Below are 12,946 nucleotides of genomic sequence, written 5' to 3'. Positions count from 1 at the left end.
AAATTCTTGGTGAAATTTAGGCATTCCATCTTTGGGGAGCAGTGCTCATCTAACAGATTGATAAATGAAACTGTCATGCCATGCTTGTGTCAGGAATCTTACTGAAAAATGCAAGCAAGGGGTTTGCAATTCATTCACGTCGCAGCATCCGTAAGAACTGCCCACCCAGAACTGATTGCCTGAAATGACACCTTTCTCACTTTCCCCCCCACATCGAGATAAATTCTGCCATGCATTTAAAGCCTTGAATCTATTCCAAAAGCCTAGACTGGTATTTTGGATTAATCCTCCCACTATGACTTCTAATCCCTGGTTTAAACTTTAAGTCGCTAATTAAACACTGAGTGGTAAGTCCGGAGACCAACTTTGTGCCAGGATTCAATTTGCCAGACAGGAACTGAGCTGTCTACAAATACTATAGTGTCATTGGGTTAATACTTTTTTTTTTTTTTTTTTGCCAAATTACTTTCCCGATTATTATTTCACCTCACCTCACTGAAGATACTTCTTAAACTTTTAGCAGCCCTCTTAATTGTCTAGCTGAGTGATGGACCACAACAGGATGAAAACAATCCTGCATACCCATGGGTTCCTGAAGCACCCATGTGGTGTTAAATTCCAATTGGTTTTTGGCTTGAGTAGATTACCTCAGTATTTTAAGCTGATACACTCTCATCCCTGCTCGACCCACATGGCTTTAGATTGTCTTGGTGTACCAATTTTCAACTCAAATGCTCAGGCTGCTCGCATAAAGCGGAGGCTGCATCCATACTATACATATCTGTGGGTGTCTACTGCAGACCAAGGTTGCTAAAAATCTGTAGGTTCATTACCCTATGGCCAAAGTGAGTCTAAGAAACATCTCTGATGTCAGTTTCAATGGATCAAACTCAACGTTCTGCAGTTTGCCCTCCCTTCCACCACCAGTCCCTAGCTTACACGTTGAACTGCATGAGCAAATTCCTGATTGATCAGAAACAATGGCTAGTGATCAGCAGGGGTAGAGTGAATGTGGGCCAGCGTTTGAGCTTAGTGGTCTCAGGCAGAAACCCACCATCCTCCCCCTCACAACAACCTCTTTTCTCAGTCTTTAACCCCCAACCACTGCCTCCCCTGACTCAAACCTTAATAGCTGGGAAGGCTGTATGACAAAGGGAACAAACAGGCATGTAATACCGCCCGTTCCCTGCGAATGACACGGGGGACAGGAATGTGAAGGGCTGGAGGGGTGGGTGGTGGTGGGGGGGGGGGGGGGGGCATCAGGAAAAGGCAAGAAGCAGAGCCCACTGTCAGATTAGAGCCATTAGCATGACTGTGGAATGACAGGGAGCTCCATCCACACAATGAACACCATTTATCCCCTGCCTCTCTATAGAATGTTACACTGGCTGTCCACCATCAACCATCTTACTGTAGATGGGACCAAACTTCCCAGCTCTTCTCATCCGTTCATAAACATAAAAAAAATTTATATATATAAAAAAAGCTGAAATACCGTTCTGGGGGAATTAGAGGGAACACTGAATTGTTGAACAGCTTGATATTTCATTGAGGCATGTCCATCCTCACAGCAGGTTAATCCTTGACTAATAGGAGAGCTGGGAGACATTGGAGATGATATGGTCTGTGAGTTACAACCTGATGCTTTCCTCTCTCCATTTAAATAAATACATAAATAAATAAAATAAAAATTAAAAATTAAATCTTAACTCCCCCATCCTGGTCAACTGGTTTGGCTGGCTTATTTTGATGGTTTTAGATGGCTTTTTGACAGACCAGCTGGCTAATCAGTAAAACATTTTGAATAATAATTTATTCAAGTTGGGAGTTTATCTAGACTTGATAACCAGCTTGTCAGATTAGGAGACCAGCCAAAGCATCTGAAAACCAGACTGGCCAAGCTGGGACACCAATGAAACTGTGCTGGTGTAAGCAATTTATTTATTTATTTATTTATTTATTTTTTACCTAATGGGCATATGCATATGTAATATTTCTTTGATTTTACCTTTGACTCTAATTATAAAGCTACCTTTAACACTAAATAGAAAATTTTAGAGCTTCTCATGAGTGTTAACTTTCATGATTTTGCTTAATACATTTTAGGTGTCTTGGTGATTTATTTATTTATTTATTTATTTTATTATTATTATTATTATTATTTGGTTTTTGGACACAGAGCCATCAAATATTGGCATTTGACTTGTTAATAAATGTAAGTGCAAACGCATTGCCCAGTGTTCTCACTCATCGGCCTCATTCGGGACAGTGACGAGTCTTCTTACAGACAGGAGGTTAAGGACCTGGCTGTCTGGTGCAGTCTTAACAACCTGGAGCTCAACACACTCAAAACTGTGGAGATGATAGTGGACTTCAGGAGAAATCCCCCTGCTCTCCCCTAACTCACCATTATGAACAGCACTGTGACTGCAGTGGAGTCATTCAGGTTCCTGGGAACCACCATCTGAAGTGGACATTCACATAGACTTCATTGTTAAAAACCCTCAGCAGAGGCTTGTTGAAGTTCAACCTGCCACAGGAGCTGCTGAAACAGTTCTACTCCACCATCACCGAATCCATCCTCTGCACTTCAGTAACTGTCTGGTTCAGCTCAGCTTCTAAATCTGACCTCAGAAGACTACAGAGGGTAGTCCGGACTGCTGAGCGAATCATCGGTTCAACTCTCCCATCTATTCAAGAACTGTACTTATCCAGAGTGAGAAAAAGAGCTGGCAATATCACTCCTGACCCCTCACATCCTGCACACTACCTCTTTGAACTGTTGCCATCTGGTCATCGCTCCAGAGCTCTGAGCACCAGAACGACCAGACACAGGGGCAGTTTCTCCTTTAACACTAAATAGAACATTTTAGAGCTTCTCATGAGTGTTAACTTTCATGATATTGCTTAATACATTTTAGGTGTCTTGGAGAGCAGGAGCACAGGAGCAGTTTCTTCCCTCAGGCAATCCATCTCATGAACACTTTACAAAAACTGTGGAACATACAGCATTATTTAAACACTCATACACTTGTTTATTACTTCAAATTTACACATGATTTACCTGTACATACAAAACTGTCATTTGTAATATACCTGCACACACAATTGTAAATTTGTATATTGTTATTCCTTATTTATTTGTTCAATTTATTTATTTATGTATTTTGTGTCACTCGCAAACTGTTGCAATACGGAAGCTTCTGTCAGGAAAAACAAATTCCTCGTACACACACATATTCACATATACAATAAGTTACAGTTGTCTTGGATTTCTGGGTATTGTTAAGGCAGAGCAAAGGATAGCTCCTAGAAAGAGATACTTTTCTCATGGGTGTCCACAGTGGCTCTAAGACCACCCAAACACAGCTCAGTTCAGGTTTTACTTCTTCTTTGCTGTTGTCTAAAAGGGCAGTTCCACCCCTCCTTCCTCCATCAGCCCCATCTTTGTTTTTCAACCATATGCCCAGCATTCATCAGTCTTCCTCCCTGCATTTTTGTCAAATTAGCCCCTCATGACGGCCCACTTCAGAGGCTAACACCCCCTAATGACCTACCCCCTCCCTGTTCCCATCAGATATTTGTCTGAAGCATTGGGTTCTTTGTGATTTTATTTAAACTTTGTGACTGAATGGGTGGAAGAGACAAAATACTTACAAGTCCCGTGGATCTCAATAGACTCTAACCTTCAAGTTTAAGAAAACCAAAGTACCATAAGTATCATAAAGAACAGTTAAAATAACTAATGTACTGTAAAATAATAACTTGTCATACAAACTTATCATCCGATAACTTTGTGAGATGAAAAAAAAGTTAATATTCACTGTTAGTCTTCCCATCCTGTTGGCTATTAAACAGTGTAGATGGAACAGCTGATCTCGAGAATCTGTTTGGTTCATGAACAAATCATTCAGACTACTTCTCTGAAAATACTGGATAAACTGATTTATTGAAAATATTTGCCAAGGTTTGCAGTGCATAATGTCTTAGATTTATGTTTGTTCCTGACATACAGCTATCAAATTGGTTTAGACAATGTATTAATTATTTATATGATTTTTTAATATTTTTTTTTTTTTTTTTTGCATTCTTTTGAGGCCATTTTGAAGCTTGACAGCCCAAGTAGTACCTCAGTGACCAGGCTATAGTTCATATATTGACTTGCTGTGTTCAATAGAAGTAATACATTAGTCCATTTAAGCAGGGGTGTTTACTCCTGCTACTGGAGGTCCAACTTTTAGTAGAGTTTAGTTCTAATCTTAATTAAACACACTTGAACCAGCTAATCAGGTAAGTGTGTTGGAGATCAACTCTGCCGAAAAGTTGCCTTCAGGAGCACAATGAATACATTTTGAATAACGCCCACCAGAAGACTGTAAACCATGACTACAGCCGTCTTCTTTTAGGTTTAAAATGTTGACTGGTAAAATTCAATTGCTGAAAAATTCAGTGTGCATGCCTTGCAAATGCAAAGATGTGGTCAGAGGATGGACCAGTCTTCTTTGTCAACTCCAACTTGCATCCATTTTCTTATACTACGATGTGAAGTAATCCTGTATCCCAAGTTGGGATTCACTCATTGAGCTAGGTTACAGAACCAAACCCTATCCAAGGAATTCCCTCGGGAGTGACCAGAACATTTAACATCCTCAAATTCTCTCAAACATCCCCTATGTCTCGATAATAATTGGATGGTTAAGGGATAGTGCAGGAGAGGGCCTGTGGAAATAGAACTGCTATTTTTTTTTTTTTCAATGCACACTAATGGCTTCAATATAAAATTACTGCCTTAAGGTCATTCATGTATTCTGCCCCTCTACAAATGGCCTCAGCTCTAGTCACTGCATATTTACATATTGGGTACCATTGAAGTTCACCTCATAGAATTTAGGACTATTTTCAGAGCAATTTCACTGAAGTGGATCTTAGACTTGAAGTGGATCTCAATCTTAGACTGGTTGTTTTGGTCACCAAGGGCTAAAAGGCATGACCGGTGATAATGTAGACCTAGATGTGATGTGGATTTCTGGGAAAGCTCTAAATGGTCTCTTAAGCTTTGCCTGTTGGTTTTAGCAGCATCACACAGCTTAGCTGTTAGCAAGAGACAATTATAGCAACCTGTTTGAAAAGTTGGGGTGGGGGGGTGCTGCATATTAAACTAATTGAATGTTGATATACATTTAACCTGTAGCAAATGTATTCATTAATTACTACATATAGACTTTAAAGAGATGGGAACAAGTCATGCTAAATTATTATTTTTAAAGGTAAGAAGTCTAAATCTAGTTATCTGAAGCTATCGAGAGCTGGTTTACATTACTAGGCCACCCTGACCAAAGACGTTGAGTAAAAACAACATCACCTACCCTGTCAAAGCCATTGAGACCAGGCTTTATAAAAACAAAGTATATCCCATGTGTTTTGTTTTGTATTTGTTTGTTTTTTTCGACAGCTTTTACTGTTAAAACTGATTGTTTACGCCATGGACTGTTAACTCTGCACAGTATTTTACTCTTAGATTTACTGTCGCCATACAAAGGTGGATTTCGCTCATGCAACATTTTGAAATTGTTTTGCCAAAGATTGCTGACCAGCTTTTTCTGTCCCATTTACTCAGCACGGTTTGTCTCTACGGTGGACCGAGAATGAGAGGAGAAATGTTTTTAACGACAAAACACAGCATGAGTAAAGTGTCGTCTTTTTTGTTCTTGAAAGGGGGACAGATTTACATACTCAAAAGAGAGATTGATGATTTATTGGCTCTTGTGAGAAAACAATTCACTTAGTTTGGTCTATAGCAGTGGTGTACTATAGGCCAGAATCACCCTCACTCCAATTCACGTACCTCTGTCGAGGATTTATGGGGCTTCTTTTATTGGATTTTCGATTAGGATCCGAGGCATAAGATGAATTTGCATGCATGCACAGAGAGAGCAAAGCTGTTCTTTGAAAAGATGCCAGCCAGGCACTTTTTGTACAGGACAAGCACTGTGACTAATTTATGATGATGGTTTTGCCGTTTGAAGACCCCACCCCCTAAAACCGCTCTTCTAGACAAGCTGCAATATTAAAAGCACAGTTTAGGATAACTAAATAATAGAAAATACAGAGTTATAGTATACACTGTAGTATAACATGTATAGATAAACAACAAATGTGGTAATAATTGATTTATAACATAGTTATTATACTGTAATATAATGCCCAAAGAAGATTCTTCAAAAATTCATATAAAAACCAACTCACAAACTGTGTGGACAAGGTATCATGATTAATTTAGATTATGCTGCCCTGTGAACCAGAATATGTTTAAAATGTTGCATGTAGCAGGTAGAGCCTGTCCATGCAATTTGATCCCCGTTCCCCTCCCGGCAGCACCGCTCTCACCACTGCTTTCAATTGCCGAGTAAATAGTCCACATTCCAGTCGTGTTGTGGAGGGGGGCACCGACCCAGCTTTAACAGATCAGCAGTTAGTGATGATAGTTTTGGTCGCCTGGGATTCACTTACATGCCTTTCATGTGGGCTGGTGGCTTGACGTTTGTCAACTGACCCCTGAATCCACTTCTTTCATTGTGCTGGCCTTTTAATGGCCACAGATTAGGGAGCGGACAGCCAGCAACGCAGGGGGCCAATAGTGCAGCCTTATTTATTTTGTATTTTTTATATTTTGTATGACCAGCTGGATTTATTAAACATGCGTGAAGAGTTCACCTGATGCCTCTAGGGTCGTAGACTCGGTCAAAATCACGCATGACGCTTTCAGCACCTTGAGTGACAAGTAGAATTCAGATTTAAAGTGGGGTTAAAGAATAAGCAGCCGAGGTCAAAGGCAAATGTTTTCGCATGTTATATTTCAATTGCATCAATATAGAAAAAACAGCACTCCGGTAAACTGAGAAGGACTTTTTTTTCACCATTAAGTGTACTTTGTCTGACAGCTAAATTGCACCTCTTCATTGACTTCTGCAATTATCAGCTTTTATTACAAATAGTACTGAAGTTTCTCTTTTTGTAGCAAGAGTTTGGAAGGTATCATTTGCTAGGCCTGGATTTGATGTGACAGCTCTCTGAAGGGTTGTGGCTACATAAAGTGAGGTCTTGGTGACCATATGGTCAGGTCAGCAAACTTATCACTTTTTTGAGCTTCACATCAATGAGGCAAACAGTCCCATGTTGTTGCTTTACGTAAAGCAGTGTTTTTAGTGTGTTTTTATTTAGTGTATCATCTTTATTTGTTTATTATATATTAATAACTCGTCATCTTGTATATATCTTTATGAATTTCACCCCTTCTAACTAAGCATTTTAAATACATTTCCCTTTCATTTCCTGCAATGCTAGAGTGATGAAAATGGCTTAAGCGACACTTTTGTTTAGCTTCTCCACATCTCTGTCTAACGCTGTTCTTTTGGCACTGGTAGCGTAGATGAAATCACTCGTAAGGAAGAACAATGAGATATGTCTTTTGTCACTTCTACAACATTCTGTGCTAGAAAGAGGGGGGGGGGCATAAAGGAAACAATAGAGGTGTTGCTAGGTTGCTAATTCTCTCAGAAAAGCAACTTTCTTTTGTTTTGCCACTTTCATCTTATGGAGAATGTCTCTGAGATCTTCCACTGTGAGGATGGCCATGCACTTTCTTTTGGGAAGGGTGGGGAAGTGAAAGGGAAGGTTTCAGGTGTTGTTAGTACAAATGGGGATGTGGGTCCATGAGCTGTCAGCATACCCTTTTGGTCTGAGGTTGAGGAAGGCCTCCTGCAGGCCCAACTCTATGGAGGAATGCACCTCCTCAGGAGATACTGTCTAAACTCTGGGCTCGCAGCTCATGGATGGAATGTCAGGTCAAACACAGCGTGCTCTGCTCTCCTCCTTTCTTCTAACAAGTGTTCTCCAATCTCCTGCATCCAGTTTTCTCACACAGCTAATTTTAGTCTAGCAATGTGTGGTTTGCAGTTACCCGATTTTTAGTCATTATTCTTGTTTTATTCCTGGCAAAAGAGTAAAACTAGATCCGTAACTGATTTTTCATTGTTGACCAATGAATTGAAAGACTTAAGGAAGAAGACTTAAAGTAAAAGTGTGAAGGGGTCAGTGTAAGAGGTTATTAAAGGATGGACTATTGGGTAATACTTTCTGCACTTATAAAATAATATTTGTTGTCTTGTTTTTATTGGAAAACTATATCAACATGATTTATTTAACTTAAAAGAAAAACTGCATATGATGTTAGGGATTGTTTTCTCAATCCATTTAGAATACAAGTATGATTTGTCTTATATCACTGGCTTTATTATTATTATTATTATTATTATTAATATTATAATTTTTTTATTATTATTATTATTATTTTTTTTTTCACTTGTTGATTCTTAAACCACTGCAATAAATGAATAAATAAATAAATATATTTTTAAAATAAAATACAAAAATATCTGGTTGCTAGGGTGTTCTTGGTGGTTGCCGATTGGCCCAAATCAAAAGAGCCGACCATCAACTCTGTCAATTTTGGTTTCTATATTTGGGTCCCTTTTTTGTCTGTTTTATTGTCCACCAAGTCGATTGTCTAAAATAATTGAATATAATTTGAGGCATCAGTCATGTGTGTTACTCAAAAAGAGTCAGTTGTATACCGTAGTTTGACATAGTTTAGGTTATTTGCTTTAATAATGGTGCTCACCTAAGCCAGAACCACCACTCACATGGTTCAGAAAGGGCTTAAAGTTATTTTCAAATGTTCTTTAGGCTGTACCTTTTATTTCAGGCCTTAGGAGAACCGCAAGTTCCCTCAAGTGCACAGATACTTTGCCGAAATCTCGATCAAAAATCTCAAAGCCAGTCTCATCGCAATCACGTAAGGAGAGAGCGTATGTAAAAGCTGTCAGCTTAGTGCGGCGTTTAGCGCAATCAAAGCTCAAAGGGGAGCCCAGAGGTGATCTTTAAAAGTGGTTTTGTTTCTTGCGGGCTCTTGTTTGTCAGGCCCCTGGGAGCCGATGGAGATGAGGAAGGAGGAGGCGGTGCTCGGCAGCCAACGGAACTTAAATCACTCTCCATTTCACACACAGGAACACATCAGAAGGGGTAATATTATGTGTAACCCTGGCAGCCGGTCCAAGTCATCAGTTTCAATTCTGGCAGCGGTAGGCATGGTCCAGTGGTGCAGTAAAAAAGGACTCTAATCTGGAAGGAGGGCATGGGCGGTTATTACATTTCCTTTCCCACTTGATGCTTGGAATAAGGGAGGTTCAAGGGGTTACACAGCCAAAGAAGCAGGGGATATCATAAAATAAAGCCTCCTGGGGACTTGTATTTTGGGCTGCTGATGGATTTCCGAAGGTGTTGTTGCTGACAAAGTACTTACATTTCCACCCCTCTGCTTTCTTCACAGTTCCTCCGAAGGAACCGCAGGTGACGTGTCGATCAAACACCTATCCCAAAGGCTTCTACTGCAGTTGGCACCTTCAGCATGCCACGTACATCCCAACGGACTTCGAAATCGATGTTCAGTAAGATTTTTTTCCCGTCTGCCTTTCCCTTTGTTTGCAAATCCGTCTGTCAACCCTCGCTTCCCGTTCAACTTCTGTCTGTCATGCCCTCTCGTGTTCGGCGGAGGCTTTAAGACACACCGAGCTCATCTGAATCAGTGATCTGTGTGGTCAGACGCTGTCTGCTGAGAGCTGATTAGGTCTGTCTGACTCTGAGTGCTGGAACTCAAGGCAGTATAAGTGGACTCTCAGTCGAAAGCCCCTGAGGAATAAACCTACTAGAGCTCCATCTCTCTTTCTCTCAATCCCAATCTCCTTATCTATACACATCTGTCTGGACAACCAAAGTGTAGCTTTATTCTCATCAGTCAGAAAATGGAAACTTCTGAATCCACGCTGGTACACTTACAAACACTAACGTGATCACTTTGAAAAAAGACAAATGTTAACATGCAGCATATTATTATGCTTAGTGTTATGTTTGAATCATTATTATACTCTTATACCATTTGTTATTTCATATAGTTTTTATATAGTTTTTTATTATTTGTATGCATTTGTCTTTTATATCATTTGATATATATATATATATATATATATATTTACGGCGGCCGAGAGAGCTCAACACGCTGCAACTTGAGAAAACACATGAAACACCGGAATTGAAAAAACACCAGCAAATGAAGAAAACATCTTTAACAATTTGACAACACAAGTGTTGCAAATCATCACAGCACATGCAAATTAAGAAACGCTGCAAATCATCACAACACATGCACATCAAGAAACAATTAATGAAGCATTGCAAGTTTATTTTCATTAACCTTGAAATTATATTTAGAGGATATTAAAGTTAGCCATCTTAAGTAATGTTTTACATTTAATCATGTAATTATTCAGCTTATTTAGGCTAATAATATCCAAAAGATAAAGGAATCATGCAAGTCCACTGACCAGTAGCCACTGCACGATCCCAGCCGGGTCCAACACTTTTTGGGGACTCCTTGAAACATTTCCATTGTGGTCAGTGCTATTTGCAGCGCGTTTGTTAATGTGCATGTGTTGTGAAGGATTTGCAGCGCGTCTCGTTATATGCATGTGTTGTGATGATGTTTTTTTTTTTGTTTTTGTTTTTTTGCTGGTGTTTTCTCACATTGCAGCGCGTTGAGCTGTATCCCGGCCATCGTAGTTTTTAGTTATTTTACTACTACAATTGATCGCTTCTGTTGTCCTCGCGTTGGATAAAAGCGTCTGCTAAATGACTAAATGTAAAAAATTATATATATAGTTAATTTTAATCAAATAGCTTTGACTTTGATTAACCTCTATTCTTAACTTTATAATAATTAATAATCCATTAAGTTGTGTATTGTTCAGTTGGGGTCATTATTCAAGAGAATTGTGTCAGGACTAGACATTATCTACATGAAAAGTGATTTATGTATCAACATATGCTGCAAGGCTTTTGAATTATAACCTCAATAAAGCTTCATCAAAACCCAATAAATGAATTTTGCAATGCATGTGCAGAGCTGATATCAGGAGGTTTAAAGGTCAGCTACACGGCCTCGGCCCAGATATACCCTGGGGGCAAGCAAATGCCAGCCCCTAATTTAACATATCTGCTGTTCTCATGTCACGTGGTGAACATCGAATGGAATAATAATGTTAGCTTGTTTCATCCAGAAATGACATTGATTCAATAAAACAATAACCAGTCCTGGGTAAATCACTTACAAAATTATAGACCATTACTGTTTCAAAATTACATTGAAGTTAGAAATGTAATCCTTTACATTACATATTTTAGGTAATAAAATCGGACTACATTTTGATAACTTTTAGATTACTTTACACATCAATTTAAATATGAGACACTTGCATATATTGTTGTAAAAATACAAAGAGAAGTTTTACCTGCCTGTCATGTGACCATTAACCAAAACTTGAAAACTCAAAGACTTTCTGAATATATATATATATATATATATATATATATATATATATATATATATATATATATATATATATATATATATATATATATATATATATATATATATATATATGAACAGTAGGTTATTTCAGAGAGGAAAATTTTAAATGTGAGAAATACGACTTATCAATAAATTATGAGCTATTGTGCTGCTATTGTGTGAATAATAAGTAATTATATAGTCAACAAAAATCTGATTATGTATATTTTAAAATTAAATTTAATCTAATTACAAGTATTTCTTTCAAATTTGATTGTTACCCAGATTACATTTAATTAGTTACTATCCAGCTCTGGCAATAGCTTAGTGGTGTTGTTAAAACAATAGTTGATGCAAGAATGTACATTTTAATGGCACTGCAAAAGAAGAAAATTCATTTTTAGATTCACTGTTATCTTACAAAAAGTGAACTACTTATGTCTCGATGCTTCAGAAGATAAATCCTTTATTTTTCTTCAGACACAACCAGAGGCCCTTGGAGGTGACGAGGGATGAAGTTCATAAGAACAGATGTCATGTGAAGTTTCCCGAACTTTTCTCCAGCTTTCCTTACCGGGTCAACGTCACGGCAGTGAACTCCCTGGGTCGAGCTTCCAGCACCATCAGCTTCGAGGAGTCCTCGATAGGTACAGTTTATATACTACTCAACAAATTGGTGTGGGATTTTCATTTAAAACCACTTTCACTCACAAATCGCTTTAAAGAGCTTATCTTACTTTCTCCATGCATGTAAACAAACCAGCTCAAACGCAGAGTCATGTAGAACATTCCTATTAATTATTAGCCTTGTATGATATACTGGGTTGGAGCAAACAGACCTCACCAAAACATCTAGTTCATGTTTATCAGACACTCTGGTTAGCCACTATCATCTCCTGCTCTGAAAGAACAACACCCATGCTGGCAAACAGAATTGAGGAAAATATCTCCAACATATATCGTCTGATCGATGGAGGAGGTGTTGTTGAAGTGGCTTCTGGCAACTAAATAGGATGCTTACATGCATGGCTACATGTGTGCTTGATAGTAATAAAAATGCTAATGCAATCTGGATCACTGGGTTGACAACAAAATATTGTCCCTCTGTTTCTAGTGTATATTTGAAGGAAAATGGATTCCTTTAGAAAAAAAAAAATGCATTTCATATGTGACAGCTATTTGATTTTATTTTGAAAAAATATTTAGTTGTGATTAGCATAGTAGGGAACATATTGATGAAAGTACCTGCCTTACATTGAAACTAAAGCATGCAGACTATAGATTTTTTTTTTTTTTCAGCTACACTGCCAAAATAATTTTCTTTATCAGTATGTTTGCATTTTATATATATATAATATTGGAATGCGTGAAATATTCTCTCTCTCTCTCTCTCTCTCTCTCTCTCTTACAGTCCAGCTCCCTTCCTATCAGCACACCCTAACATAAAAAATTAGCATCCGAAAAGCCAACATCTAAACAAGATCA

At 38.4% G+C, this 12,946-nt stretch overlaps 1 protein-coding gene across 3 annotated transcripts in view; it reads left to right on the top strand.

Annotated features, from left to right (window-relative positions):
• The window catches only part of LOC113054036 (ciliary neurotrophic factor receptor subunit alpha-like), a 150,910-nt gene that overhangs the window by 109,381 nt on the left and 28,583 nt on the right, over positions 1 to 12,946 (top strand). For all 3 annotated transcript variants that reach the window (XM_026219312.1, XM_026219313.1, XM_026219314.1), the window contains 2 exons: positions 9,389 to 9,506; positions 11,942 to 12,108. In XM_026219312.1, the coding sequence (XP_026075097.1) occupies positions 9,389 to 9,506; positions 11,942 to 12,108 (285 nt within the window). The remainder of the gene's footprint in view (positions 1 to 9,388; positions 9,507 to 11,941; positions 12,109 to 12,946) is intronic.

The sequence above is a fragment of the Carassius auratus genome, chromosome 35, assembly GCF_003368295.1.
Source record: "Carassius auratus strain Wakin chromosome 35, ASM336829v1, whole genome shotgun sequence".
Classification (NCBI taxonomy): Eukaryota; Metazoa; Chordata; class Actinopteri; order Cypriniformes; family Cyprinidae; genus Carassius; species Carassius auratus.
Note: the sequence above shows the minus strand (reverse complement) of the source record. Positions and strands in the feature narration are given on the sequence as shown.